The sequence below is a fragment of the Octopus sinensis genome, linkage group LG9, assembly GCF_006345805.1.
Source record: "Octopus sinensis linkage group LG9, ASM634580v1, whole genome shotgun sequence".
Classification (NCBI taxonomy): Eukaryota; Metazoa; Mollusca; class Cephalopoda; order Octopoda; family Octopodidae; genus Octopus; species Octopus sinensis.
The window spans coordinates 49,608,143-49,621,284 of record NC_043005.1 but is presented as its reverse complement, the minus strand read 5'-3'; the positions used below and the strand labels follow the sequence as shown (position 1 = coordinate 49,621,284).

At 38.5% G+C, this 13,142-nt stretch overlaps 1 protein-coding gene across 7 annotated transcripts in view; it reads right to left on the bottom strand.

Annotated features, from left to right (window-relative positions):
* Positions 1–13,142, bottom strand: part of LOC115215937 (ras and EF-hand domain-containing protein homolog) — a 60,727-nt gene that overhangs the window by 9,471 nt on the left and 38,114 nt on the right. For all 7 annotated transcript variants that reach the window (XM_029785302.2, XM_036505953.1, XM_036505952.1 and 4 more), the window contains 2 exons: positions 11,170–11,248; positions 7,369–7,550 (listed from right to left, as the gene is read on the bottom strand). In XM_029785302.2, coding sequence (XP_029641162.1) covers positions 7,369–7,550; positions 11,170–11,248 — 261 coding nt within the window. The remainder of the gene's footprint in view (positions 1–7,368; positions 7,551–11,169; positions 11,249–13,142) is intronic.

Genomic DNA, 13,142 nt, shown 5'->3' with positions numbered 1-13,142 from the left:
CTTCCAAATGTCAACCACTTCACAGAGTGTACTGGGTGCTTTTTACATTATCATCATCATCATTTAATGTCAATTGGCCATGCTTGTATATAATGGACAGTTTGACCAAACCTGGCAAGCTGGGGAGCTACAACAGGTTCCAGTGTGATTTGGCAATGGTTTCTATGGCTGGATGCTCTTCCAAATGTCAACCACTTCACAGAGTGTGCTGGGTGCTTTTACATGACTTCACACAGGCACTTTTACATGATGTAGCACGGGTACCTTTATATGGTGCTGTATAGGTACCTTAACATGGTGCCATGCGGGCGCTTTTACATGGCACCACATGGATACTTTAATGTGGCATTGCCTGCCAAGTAATGTACAAGTAGGAAAAAGCCCCCTTGACTAAGTGGGAAGCAGCTTTATGATAGGTGTTCTAAAATATGATAGAGAGAGACAAGCCCAAGTGTCTTGCTATAGAAAAGATACATGGTTACTCCGCTTTATGTATATCTATTTCCAGTAAAGTACACACACACACACACACACACACACACATACATAGATACATAAAATTATTCTGTTGGACCAGTGACATCAATAACAAGTTGTTAGAACTCAAAATGCTTACACTTCACAATATTAATGAGCTCTGGTGGCAAGGAAATGTGCATTGGTAGATGTTCTGTTCCAGACTTTTATATAAACTAGCAGATCAGTATAGACAGTAATATTGGTTTCAAATTTTAGCACAAGGCCAGCAATTTTAGGGGAGAAGGTAAGTTGATTACATCGACCCCAGTGCTCAACTGGTTCTTATTTTATCGCCCTTGAAAGAATGAAAAAAAAAGTTGACCCTGGCAGAATTTGATCTCAGAATGTAAAGGTGAACAAAATACCACTAAGCATTTTGCCTGGCATTCTTGCGATTCTGCCAGCTTGCAGTAATATTAATTAATAGATGAAGGATAAAAGAACAGGAGTTACATAATCAATTTTCATTAGCTTATAGTATGTTTCTGCTATATGTAACAGTGCACCCAGAGTTGAGTGCTAGTGTGGCATCAAACAGCTTCTTCAGAATCACTCGTATGGGTCTGAGGAAGATATTTGTCATTCATAAATGCATGTATTAACTGACAAGTATGTATTTGTATGGGTAGTCAATAAAATAAGCAAGTTGCACATATATCTAATGTATACAAAAAATTCTCACACAACTTTGACACACACTATCACATATATATATGTGTGTGTAGATTGAAAGTTACATCTATAAGTTGGTTTGCTGGCCACAATAGATTAGATACAACATTCCCAACATAAACACAGATGCTAAGCAGGATTATTCCTTATATATACATATGCATATATATACAACAGGCTTCTTTCAGCTTCCTTCTACCAAATCTACTCACAAGGCTTTGTTGGCCCAAGGCTATAATAGAAGGCACTTGCCTTAGGTTCCACACAGTGGGACTGAACCTAGAACTATGTAGTTGGGAAGTAAGCTTCTTACCACACAGCCAACTGAAAGGAGAAGGTTGTGAAATTACTATGAATAGAATTGTGTGCACATATGAACTAATAATGTCCTGTATATTTTGCTCCTCTGAAGGCATGAATACCATTAGCCATACTCATAATAGCAGGTATAGCATCACAATTATACTAATGAAATGAAGGAGGTTATCTCCCTCTACTTTCTCCCTACCAACCTTCTTAACCCTTTAACTGCGAAATTAAATTTTATGTTTATTCCAGTAATGATGTTAGATATCCACCAAAATATAGAACTGGTATTTTCTGCAAGTCACATATCCTCTCAAAAATAGTTTCAAACATGACATTCCTTAACAAAAGATAGAATGGCGCAGGAGTGGCTGTGTGGTAAGTAGCTTGCTTACCAGCCACATGGTTCTGGGTTCAGTCCCACTGTGTGGCACCTTGGACAAGTGTCTTCTACTATAGCCTTGGGCCGACCAAAACCTTGTGAGTGAATTTGGTAGACGGAAACTGAAAGAAGCCCATCGTATATATGTATATGTATATATATATATATATATGTGTGTGTGTGTGTGTGTGTGTATATGTTTGCGTGTCTGTGTTTGTCTCCCCAACATTGCTTGACAACCGATGCTGGTGTGATTACGTCCCCGTAACTTAGCGGTTCGGCAAAAAGAGACCGATAGAATAAGTACTAGGCTTACAAAGAATAAGTCCTGGGGTCGATTTGCTCAACTAAAGGTGGTTCTCCAGCATGGCCGCAGTCAAATGACTGAAACAAGTAAAAGAGTAATGGTATATAAAACTGTTTTACACTGTGATGAGTGATGTGTCTTTGACAGAATATATCTGATCTCCACAGCAGAAGGGTTAAAAACCAATAAATAACACAGTGATATTGCAATAATATACACAAGTCCTGTCTTATTTTAATGAATCCAATCTCAATATTGCTCACTTTTCATTCGTAAATTCCAACTTGGTTCTATGTTACAGGAGAGGAGAAGAATGGAATAATGGAGAAGAGAGGGGGAAGAAAGTATTAAAGAAACAAAGAAAATAATAAAGAGCAAGAGGGAGGAAGTTATGGGGGAAAAAACAAAGGAAGTTATAAAGAGAGGAAGAAAATTTTAGAGAAGCAAAAAGAAAGTAATAGAGGGAGAGAGAGAGAGAGAGAGAGGAGAGAGAGAGAGAGAAGGAGGAAGTAATAGAGAAAGACAGGAATTGTGAATGGAAGAGGAAATAGATGGGATAGAGAGTAAAAAGTGAGAGAGAGAGAGTGTGTGTGAGTTTGTATATGTATGTCTGAAAGAGATACATTGAAAAGAAAAAGCTAAGATTCCTGACACTGCGTTTGATTGGCTTGATATAATTATAGCTCACTAGAGACGTTCCTGTTCATCAGGCGACAATGTTACCCCTTTCCTACACATACACACACACGCTCACGCACACACACACTACCCCAAACCTTACATCACTCTGAAAACTTGACAGAAATTACAGTTCATGGAAGAAAATCACCGCTTGTAGTTATGTCACTATGAAAAGTAGCAACAGTAGAAGTAACAGTTCAACATTGCAGACACTAAGACAAATAATTACAACAGGTCACCAAATCAGCCATGGCATAAATATTGGTATGACCAAGAATGGTTATGGTTGTGTCTTGTATGGGTTGCAATGGGTTAGTTAAATGATAGCAATAGTAGTATGTAGGTGAGTGTCAGGTGTGTTATTAGCCTAATTAATTGATCTAAATAACGAAGCTAATTTACTAGTATTAGTGATTGTTATTTTAATTTTCAGACATTGTAGCAATGAAGATGACACTGCATAGAAAGAAATGGTCCAGATGTTTCTTTGCAGTGCTACACCTCAAAGAATTTGAATCACAAGAACTGTCTTTAGTTCCAGCTCTTTTTGTTTAATAAATGAAATTCCAGTATAAAATAATGGAAATGGATTGATTATACAGGTATGACTGTTTGGTGAAGGAAGGAGCTCACTTTCCAACCACATGGTTTTGGGTTCAGTCTTCTATCGTAGACCTGCTGTGCTTACCTTGGATTGTAGGGTGACCTGCTGTGCTTGAGGAGACTTATTGAGTCAAGTATATCAACATCAACATCAAAATAAAAATCAAATGGAAATTGTAGTTGTGATACCAGTGCTGTTGGCATGTAAAAAGCACCATCAAAACGTGGCCGATGCCAGCGCCACCAGCACCAAACAATCATGGCCGTTGCCAGCCTCCTCAGGCTCCTGTTCCGGTGGCACGTAAAAAGCACCCACTACACTCACGGAGTGGTTGGCATTGTGAAGAGCATCAAACTGTAGAAACACTGCCAGATCAGACTGGAGCTTGGTGCAGCCTCCTGGCTTCCCAGACCGTTGAACCGTCCAACCCATGCTAGCGTGGAAAGTGGACGTCAAACGATGATGATGATGTAGACCTGGAGCAACCAATGCTTTGTGAATGAAAGTGGTAGACAGAACCTGTATGGGAGCCTCTCTCTCTCTCTCTCTCTCTCTCTCTCTCTCCCTGTGCATGTGTGGGTGGGTTTTTTTCTTTTTTACATTTATGAATTTGTTTTGCAAGATTCCTGATGTGAAATCATGCATTGAAACAGGTATTGTTATATTTTGCAATGGTCTTTTTTTTTCTTAACAAATAATACACACACACCCTTGTTCACTTGTTTATTATTGTTCTCATTTTATGTCCTTTGTCTGGAAACCTTTCATCACACACTTGTGACCTCTTCAGCAACTCTGTACCCCATATGTCTCACACTGGAATAGAGAGTCACTGAAGGGGTCACAGGTGTGTGATGAAAGATTTCCAGACAATGGTCATAAGATAAAATAAAAACAGTAATAAATGAGTGAAGAAAAAACACAGTGTGTGTGTTTATTTAGCAAGAAAAAAAAATGACCATCCCAAAATATAACAATATATATGTAACCTATATACTACATATATAAACTGGGCAAAGTTAACTATATCCCCACTGACTGAAAAAAAATGTTGAACAGCCATAATCATTTTCTGAACTTTATTGTGTTCCCATCAGAAGTGTTTACATCATGTGAATAATCCTTAAGAAATAAGCAGCCAATCTGTTTATATACTTGACAAATCCATTAGCTACAGAGAACTGGAGCTGTTAATTTGCATACTGTAAGCCTTTAATACTATATTTAATATCAGTGACTCGTCAATGGGGATCTCAGTCCACTCAATATCAAGGTATAATATAATAGATGCTCAGGAGCAATAAACACTGAAAATGTGCAGAGAACAACTTCTGCCACATTCCAAGGAGAAAAACTAGAAGTTGTTGATAGCTTCTGTCACCTAGGTGACCAAGTCAGTAGAGGGGGTGGGTGCTCTGAAAGTGTAGCTGCTAGAATAAGAATAGCCTGGGCAAAGTTCAGGGAGCTCCTACCTCTGCTGGTGACAAAGGGCCCCTCGTTCAGAGTGAAAGGTAGACTGTATGATGTATGTGTACAAACAGCCATGCTACCTGGCTGTGAAACATGGGCTGTGACTGCTGAGGACATGCGTAAGCTTGGAAGGAACGAAGCCAGTATGCTCTGCTGGATGTGTAATGTCAGTGTGCATACTCGACAGAGTGTATGTGCTTTGAGAGAAAAGTTGGACCTAAGAAACATCAGATGTGGTGTGCAGGAGAGACGACTGTGCTAGTATGGTCATATGGTGAGAATGGATGAGGATAGCTGTGTGAAAAAGTGTCACACCCTAGCAGTTGAGGGAATCTTTGGAAGAGGTAGACCCAGGAAGACCTGGGATGAGGTGGTGAAGCATGACCTTTGAACATTAGGCCTCACCGAGGCAATGACTAGTGAATGAGACCTTTGGAAATATGCTGTGCTTGAGAAGATCCGGCAAGCCAAGTGAGGCCATAATCTGTGGCCTATTCCAGTGGTGTAACCAGCCCACTTAGGCATACCTTTCCTTCATTGGACACTAAACTCAGCTTGTAAAGATCTGTTGAAGCAAGTGAAATCGAAGAGCATGATCGTTGCCATGGCTGGTGACTGGGTCCCGTGCCAGTGTCAGGTAAAAAGCACCATTTGAGCATGATCGTTACCAGCATCACCTTACTGCCAGATCAGATTGGAGCCTGGTGCAGCCATCTGGCTCACCAGTCCTCAGTCAAACTGTTCAACCCATGCCAGCATGGAAAGCAGATGTTAAACGATGATGATGTGTAACTTACGTAGTATATATGTATATATATATTGTTGTATTTAGGAATGGTCATGTTGCCAATTTAGCCAATAAAAACATGCACTATATATTTGGTGTTAATTTGCTTCAGCTTTATTTATTTTTTAGATTAATCTTAATCTTATTTCGGCCAGAGTTCTTTCGTCACACTTCTGTGACCTCATCAGTGGTCCTTTGCTTTCATCTTTCTTATTTGTCTGTCTCTCCTTACTAATGGTCAGCCATTTTGTATTTTGTATTTCTATTGTATGTGTCTTTATTTGCGCATGCTTTGTTTATATTGTTATCAGTTTATGGAGATCTTATTCTGTCATATGTTGTGGTGTGTTGGGGGTGTGAGCTAGTATTCCATTCCAGTTTCCTATTCAGGCTAGGTTTATCTTCTATTATGTGTGTAGCTTCTGTAATTTGTCTAAGTGTTGCATCTGTTCTATGTGTGGACAAGATTTTAACTTCTATGTTGTTGAGTGAGCCCCCATGTTCCTGCTCGGCATGCTGGTACAGAACCCATGAGCTCTTTTCTTCCTTAAGTTCTCTCCAATGTTCATTTACCCGCTCTTCTATGCTCCGTGCCATTTCCCCTACATACGTCGTTGTCTTGTTACTGTATCATCCCTCTGTACATCTTATACTATAGACTACATTTCTGGCTTTACAGTTTGTTTGTGGGCTAAATCTACACACAGTACAGTTCCTATCCATACGGGGGGTTCTACTAAAAGGGTAGGTTCTACCGATTAGGGATTTGATAGGGCTGTCTGGCCTTTCAACAACCTTAATCTTTAGCTTATGTTTGTCTAGGGCCCCTCTAAAGCGGTATGCCAGTTCACCTCTAGGGGTGGTGTCGACGAACATGACACTCTGGTATTTGTGGCTATCATACCAAGAGTTGGCCTTCCGTATTTTCTTCTTGGTCCTTTCAATAGTGTTCTATGACTTGCTCCTATAGAGTGGGCAAATCCCATTTATATTATTACATATGATAGTATCAAATTTCTTCCTGGCTCCTTTGTATACTCTGATCCTTTCTTTACGGCTGTAACCTGAGAACTGCATGCGGTGAACGAAATGTTGTATGTGTCTCTTTAACTCTGTCAGGTCACGCATGTGGGACACATTTCGCATTATTCTGACAAGATCTGCCATCAAAATATTGAATTTGGCATTGTCCGCGATAGCTGAGTTCTGGTGGATCAAGTATTTTGAAGCCATAGGTTTGGCATAGTGTGAATGAAGGATTCAGGTTATTTAAAGTTGTAATTGGCAAAGGTTTGTGGTTTAGTATTAAGGATACTCAGTTCATGACTGTATGGTCATCAGTTTGATTTCCTGGGGCACATTGTATCCTTGAACAAGACACTTTATTTCACACTGCTCCAGTCCTCTCGGCTGGTGAAAATGAGTAGAAGCTGTATTTCAAAGGGCCAGCCTTGTCTCATTTTCTGTCATCCTGAATCTTCCTAAGAACTATGTTAAGGGTACAAGTGTCTGTGGAGTGCTCAGTCACTTGCACATTAATTTCATGAATAGGTTGTTCCATTGATTGGATCAACTGAAACTATCATTGTCATAGTCAACAGAGTGTTAGAAAAAAAAAACTTGATGAAATATTGACTTACCTTATTTGCTAGTAATACACATGGTATATTGCTGCCATCTGGTAACTGAACCTTACTGTCTAAGTCATTTTTCCATTTAACCACAGCCTCAAATGTTGGTACCCTTGTTACATCAAACACTACAAATGCTCCAACAGCCTCTTTATAGTACACTCGTGTCATGTTACCAAATCGTTCTTGACCTGTGTAGTTAATGTTTAGAAAAAAAACATTACAGATTACAAGCATATTGGAGTGGAAAAAGAAATGTAACTAATAGACTCTTTGACATAAAAACTCATTGATAAATGTCAGATAACTTCGTACAGAATATACATAGAGAAATTATTTTTTTATTTTCTTTTTATTTGAATTAAATTTGTTCTATTTGATGAAACAAGGCTATCTCTGTAAGAACAACTCCTTAAGATTATCATAAAATATTTGGTGACGTGACATTGTACACTTATTTCTTATAGGAGAAAACTGAAACCTATCAGAGTATTTAATGTCATTGTTTATATATAGCTGACATTGGATGTAAAATTGGTTCAAATTTTGGTACAGGATTTTCAGGACAGGGAGTAAGTCAATTACAGTGACCTCAGTACTCAACTGCTACTTGTTTTACCAACCTCCAAAAAATGAAAGGCAAAAACAATCTTGGCAGAATTTGAACTCAGAATATAAAAGCAGACAAAATTCTTAGCAGCATTTTACCTGGTGTGCTAATGACTCTGCCAACTTGCTGTCTTGACATTATATGTAATATTCCCATTAGCAGGAAAGTTACCTTCCATAGCAGCATGCATTTTTTGCATTTTCTCCCAGAAAACAATACCTCACCAAAGAATCTGATGGATCTTTTAATTTGGATATTCCATCAGTATTTCTTGTCAGTTAAAATATAGATGCCTTCATGCTTATTGCTAGGTTAAAATGTAAGGTTTATTGATGTAGATCAGTGGCTCTGAACTATATTTTTTCTATGGACCCCTTTGATTCCTATTTTACTCTATTGGACCCCTATAGCTATTTGAAGTTTAAAATTCCCATTATATCTTTATAATTAAATATTTTTAGGAACTGAATAAAAAAAAATTGCTAGTTTAATTGTATGAAAAGTAGAAATATGACCAATTTATTGGGCATAATTTTTAAAACCTAAATCTTATATGGACCCCTCTGCCCAAGGGTTGTGTAGACTCCAGTTGAAAACCACTGATGAAGATGATACTGTTCATAAATATTTCTTGCTGTAACTTCATACTCCATACAAAATTAATATTTTGTTAATCTTAAAGGGCAGCTACTATTGATACATTTCATCTTTCACATTACTTTGAAAGAACCAATATTCATTATGTGGCAGTTTAATATCTCTTGCTCTGGTATGACAAGCAGACCCTCTTCAAAATGCTATCAAATTTAATTGCTAGTCATTAAAGGAATACATCTTTTCTTATCTGTGTTGCAGTGTCAATACAACTCATGAGATAATTACTCATATGGCATATTTACACTGATATTCAGAATATTTATACACCAGAGTTTTGCTTAGATAAATTTGTTGATATCTCAGCAGTGTACATGAAATGTCATACTTTGATATTCAGAGTATTTTTTGGAGAGAGGCAACTTCTCCTATTGTATTTATGTTTTTAGCTAAGAAGGAAGACAGTACCTACAGCCTTTTTACAGAACCTCTAAGATTGATGAGAGGGAAAGAAGATGATATTCTCAATTCAGAGACTTGACTCAGATTATTGCAACAGGATGAACTCCACTAAAAGTGGTACTACGTGGTGATGTTGAACCAAGTGACAGATAAAGTTTACCATGCCAAGAGCACCATCCGAGCGTGATCGTTGCCAGAGCAGCCAACTGGCTCCGTGCCGGTGGCACGTAAAAGGGCACCATTCGAGTGTGATTGTTACCAACGTCGCCTTACTGGCACCTGTGCTGGCGGCATGTGTAAAAAGATTCGAGCGAGGTCATTGCTAGTACCGCCTGACTGGCCTCATGCAGGTGGCACGTAAAAGTACCCACTACACTCTCAGAGTGGTTGGCGTTAGGAAGGGCATCCAGCTGTAGAAACTCTGCCAAATCAAGATTGGAGCCTGGTGCGGCCATCTGGTTTGCCAGCTCTCAGTCAAAATCTTCCAACCCATGCTAGCATGGAAGGCGGACGTTAAATGATGATGATCATCATCATTAGAGATGGAAAATACTGATGTTGCTGATAAAGTCAAGCTTGTCAGAAATTCTTAGTATCTTTTGTATTTTCATGTGTATAGTCAATTCTAGTATAGGAACAAAGTTTGAAATTTTGTGGGAGGGAGTTAGTTGATTTGATCATGTTGTCCTCAGTGCTCAGTTGGTACTCATTTTATCAACCCTGAAAGGATGAAAGGCATAGTTGACCTCAGTGGTATTTGAACTCAGAACATAAAGAGCCTGAAGAAATGCATGAAACATTTTGTCTGGTGCGCATGTGGCTCTGCTAGCAAGCCAATAATGTGGATGGCTTGAAGCAATCAATCTTGTACGGTAGATGTAATGGATCTCTGCTAGTGTCAATAATGACTACACTAATAAATCAACTAAATTACCTGCTCACTGAATAAATAAGTAAATAAATAAGTAAATAAATGACTGAATATTCCACAGACATATGTATTCTTAACATAAAAACTAGAATCAGCATGGCTCAGTGTGAAAAGGCTAGATGTTCAAATTACAGGCACAAACCATCTAATGGGCTTCCACACAGTCTCTGCTTACTCAACTGTTTGACAATGGAGAAAGGTAACAGTCCACCCAAGCTAAGCCTGCTTTTGCAGAAGATTTGCTTGCATCATCATCATTATCGTCGTCACCGTCATCGTCGTCATCATCATCATCAACATTTGACATCCATTTTCCATGCTGGCATGATTTTGGCAGCTTAACAGAAACCAGCAAGGCCAGGGTCCACAACAGAGTCCATGGTCTGTTTTGGCTTAGTTTTTATGATTGGATGCCCTTCCTAGTGCCAACCCTTATACAGAGTATACTGGGTGCTTTTTGCATGGCACCATCACCAGTGCATTTTGTATGGCATTAGCACTCACATCAATGCTTTTTACATGGCACCTTAGTTTTAGGATCTCAATTCTGTTGTGGTATGTGGGTCTTCTTGAGTACAGCAATGCACCACACATCTTGGTCCTCTGTCATCTCCATATCATGTGATGTCAAGATAAGGTAACACTAACACATATACACTGGCATTCTGTCTGTTATGACATTGAGGATTCCAGTTGATCTGATCAACAGAGCAGCCTACTCGTGAAATTAATGTGCATGTGACTGAGCACTCTACAGACACATGTACTCTTAATGTAGTTCTTAGGGAGATTCTGCGTGACACAGAGTGTGACAATGCTGGCCCTTTGGAATACTAGTACTACTCATTTTTGCCAGCTGAGTTGACTGGAGAAATGTGAAATAAAATGTCTTGCTTAAGGATACAGCACATTGCTGGGTATTGAACTCACATCCTTATGATCATGAGCCAAATACTCTAACTATTTGGCTGCATGCCTTCATTGCATGTAACTGATGTGTTGTAATATGTAACTGAATTTTTATAGCATGTGGCTTAAGTGTTATGTAACTGAAATTTTATGTAACTAAAATGCTGTGTAACTGAAATGTCACAGTATGTAACTGACATGTTGCAGTATGTATCTGATGTATGAAACTCTCAAAACAGAAGTATGACAGTGTGTAACTAAAATGGGATAGAATGAAATCAAAAATAAATAATCTATATTTTACCTGCAATGTCCCATAATTGCAATCGGATAAGTGTGTCAGCATCCCAACTAATGACTTTTAGTGCAAAATCAACACCTATCTGTAGACAATTGTTAAGGAAGCGAAATTAAAAGTAAGAAACCTGTACAAAAGGAAATATCAAATTTAAGAATTGCTATTAATTGATAGATTCTGATGATTTGGAATAAGACTATAACATATCCTTCTCTTATTTTAACACACAATATAAGTAATGCTTATTTGCCACTTCAATATGGCTGTTCTGCAGGAATCAACACTACTATCATTTTAACCCCAGGAGGATGCCTCCTCCAGATGGTTATTCGATGCAATCTGCACCCGATATACATACATACATACATACATACATACATATATATATATATATTGTGAGCAAGAGTGAACTACTGTTATCTCTAGTGGATGAGAATGCGCTACTTAGGATGAGCACAAAGAGCTCAAAACCGTAAGGTCTAGTGGTCTCACGGCTTGAAGATGGTAGGAGTTCTCTCCCCTGCCTCCAATATATATCGAATGCAGACTGCTTTGAATAACCAGCTGGAAAAGGTGTCCTCCTGGGGTTAAAATGGTAGTAACATTGGTTCCTACAGAACAGTCAGGTTAAAGTGGCAATAAACATTACTTCTCAGTATAGTTATTGCTCTGCCATTTGCTTTAGCATAGTTTTTACAGCTGGGAAGCCCTTATCAATACCAACTACTTTACAAAGTGTACTGGGTGCTTTTTCCATGGCACCAGCTTCAGCAAGGTCACCAAATAACTTGTAAGACACTCACCTCCTCAACCAAAGCAGGACTAGTATTGAGGAGGTGGTTTAGTGTCTGGTGATAAGTTAAAGTATGATGGAGAGATTAAAACAGATCTCGAGCTGTAGTGATTTGACCCCCTGTACTCTTTTTTTTTGTTGTAAGCCTGGTACTTAATCTATTGGTCTATTTACACTGAACTGCTGAACTGCTAAGTTATGAGAACGTAAACATACAAACACTGGTTGTCAAGCGGTGGGGGGGGGGCAAACACAGACACAAAGACACAGGCACACACACACATATACAATAAGCTTCTTACAGTTTCCATCCATCAAATCCACTAACAAAGCTTTGGTCAGCTTGATACTATGATAGAAGGTCCTATGCAGTGGGACTGAACCTGGAACCACGTGGTTAAGTAGCAAATTTCTTACCACACAGCCAAATCTGTTTACTGTAAAATTTCATAAACATTTCTTTTTTTCTTAAATGTTTAAAAAGTTTATGAATATGCTATTTTCTAATTTTCTGAATCAATTAGTAGCAAAAATCTAAATACACTGTAGAGCATTCTTCAGCATGAACTAATCACTGTTAAAGATGCTGAATCAACATGGCCATAGAACACACATGCACCTCATGCACAGACTAGACTGCAGCCATGCAGGGGCAGTGCCTAAAGAAATTTTAGTTGAATGAATGGACCCCAATACTTTTTTTTTTAAGTCTGGTACTTATTCTATCAGTCTCTTTTCCAAACTCTTAAATTATTAGTTGTCTGTGAGGGAAAGCTAATCATTATCATCATCATATATATATTCGAAATTGCTCTTAAATGTGGTTTTAGTCGTTTTGACTGCTACTTCTAGCATATAAGGCTGCCTGTTAAGGGTCGCCTCTTTTGTGTTTAAATGTACACTAATGTTTTATATATATATATATATATATATATATATATATATAAAATCATCATCATCATCATCAATTTCTGTGATGGTATGGATTAGATAATTTGACGGGAGTTGGCTTTAGTTGTCTGTTGGGGACAAACCAGATACAAACACAGACAGACACACACATTCACACATATATGATGGGCTTCTTTCAGTTTCTATCCATGAAATCAACTTACGATGCTTTGGTTAGCCCAGGTCTTTCAAAGATAATGTTATCCTAAGGTGCCACGCAGTGAGACCGAACTCA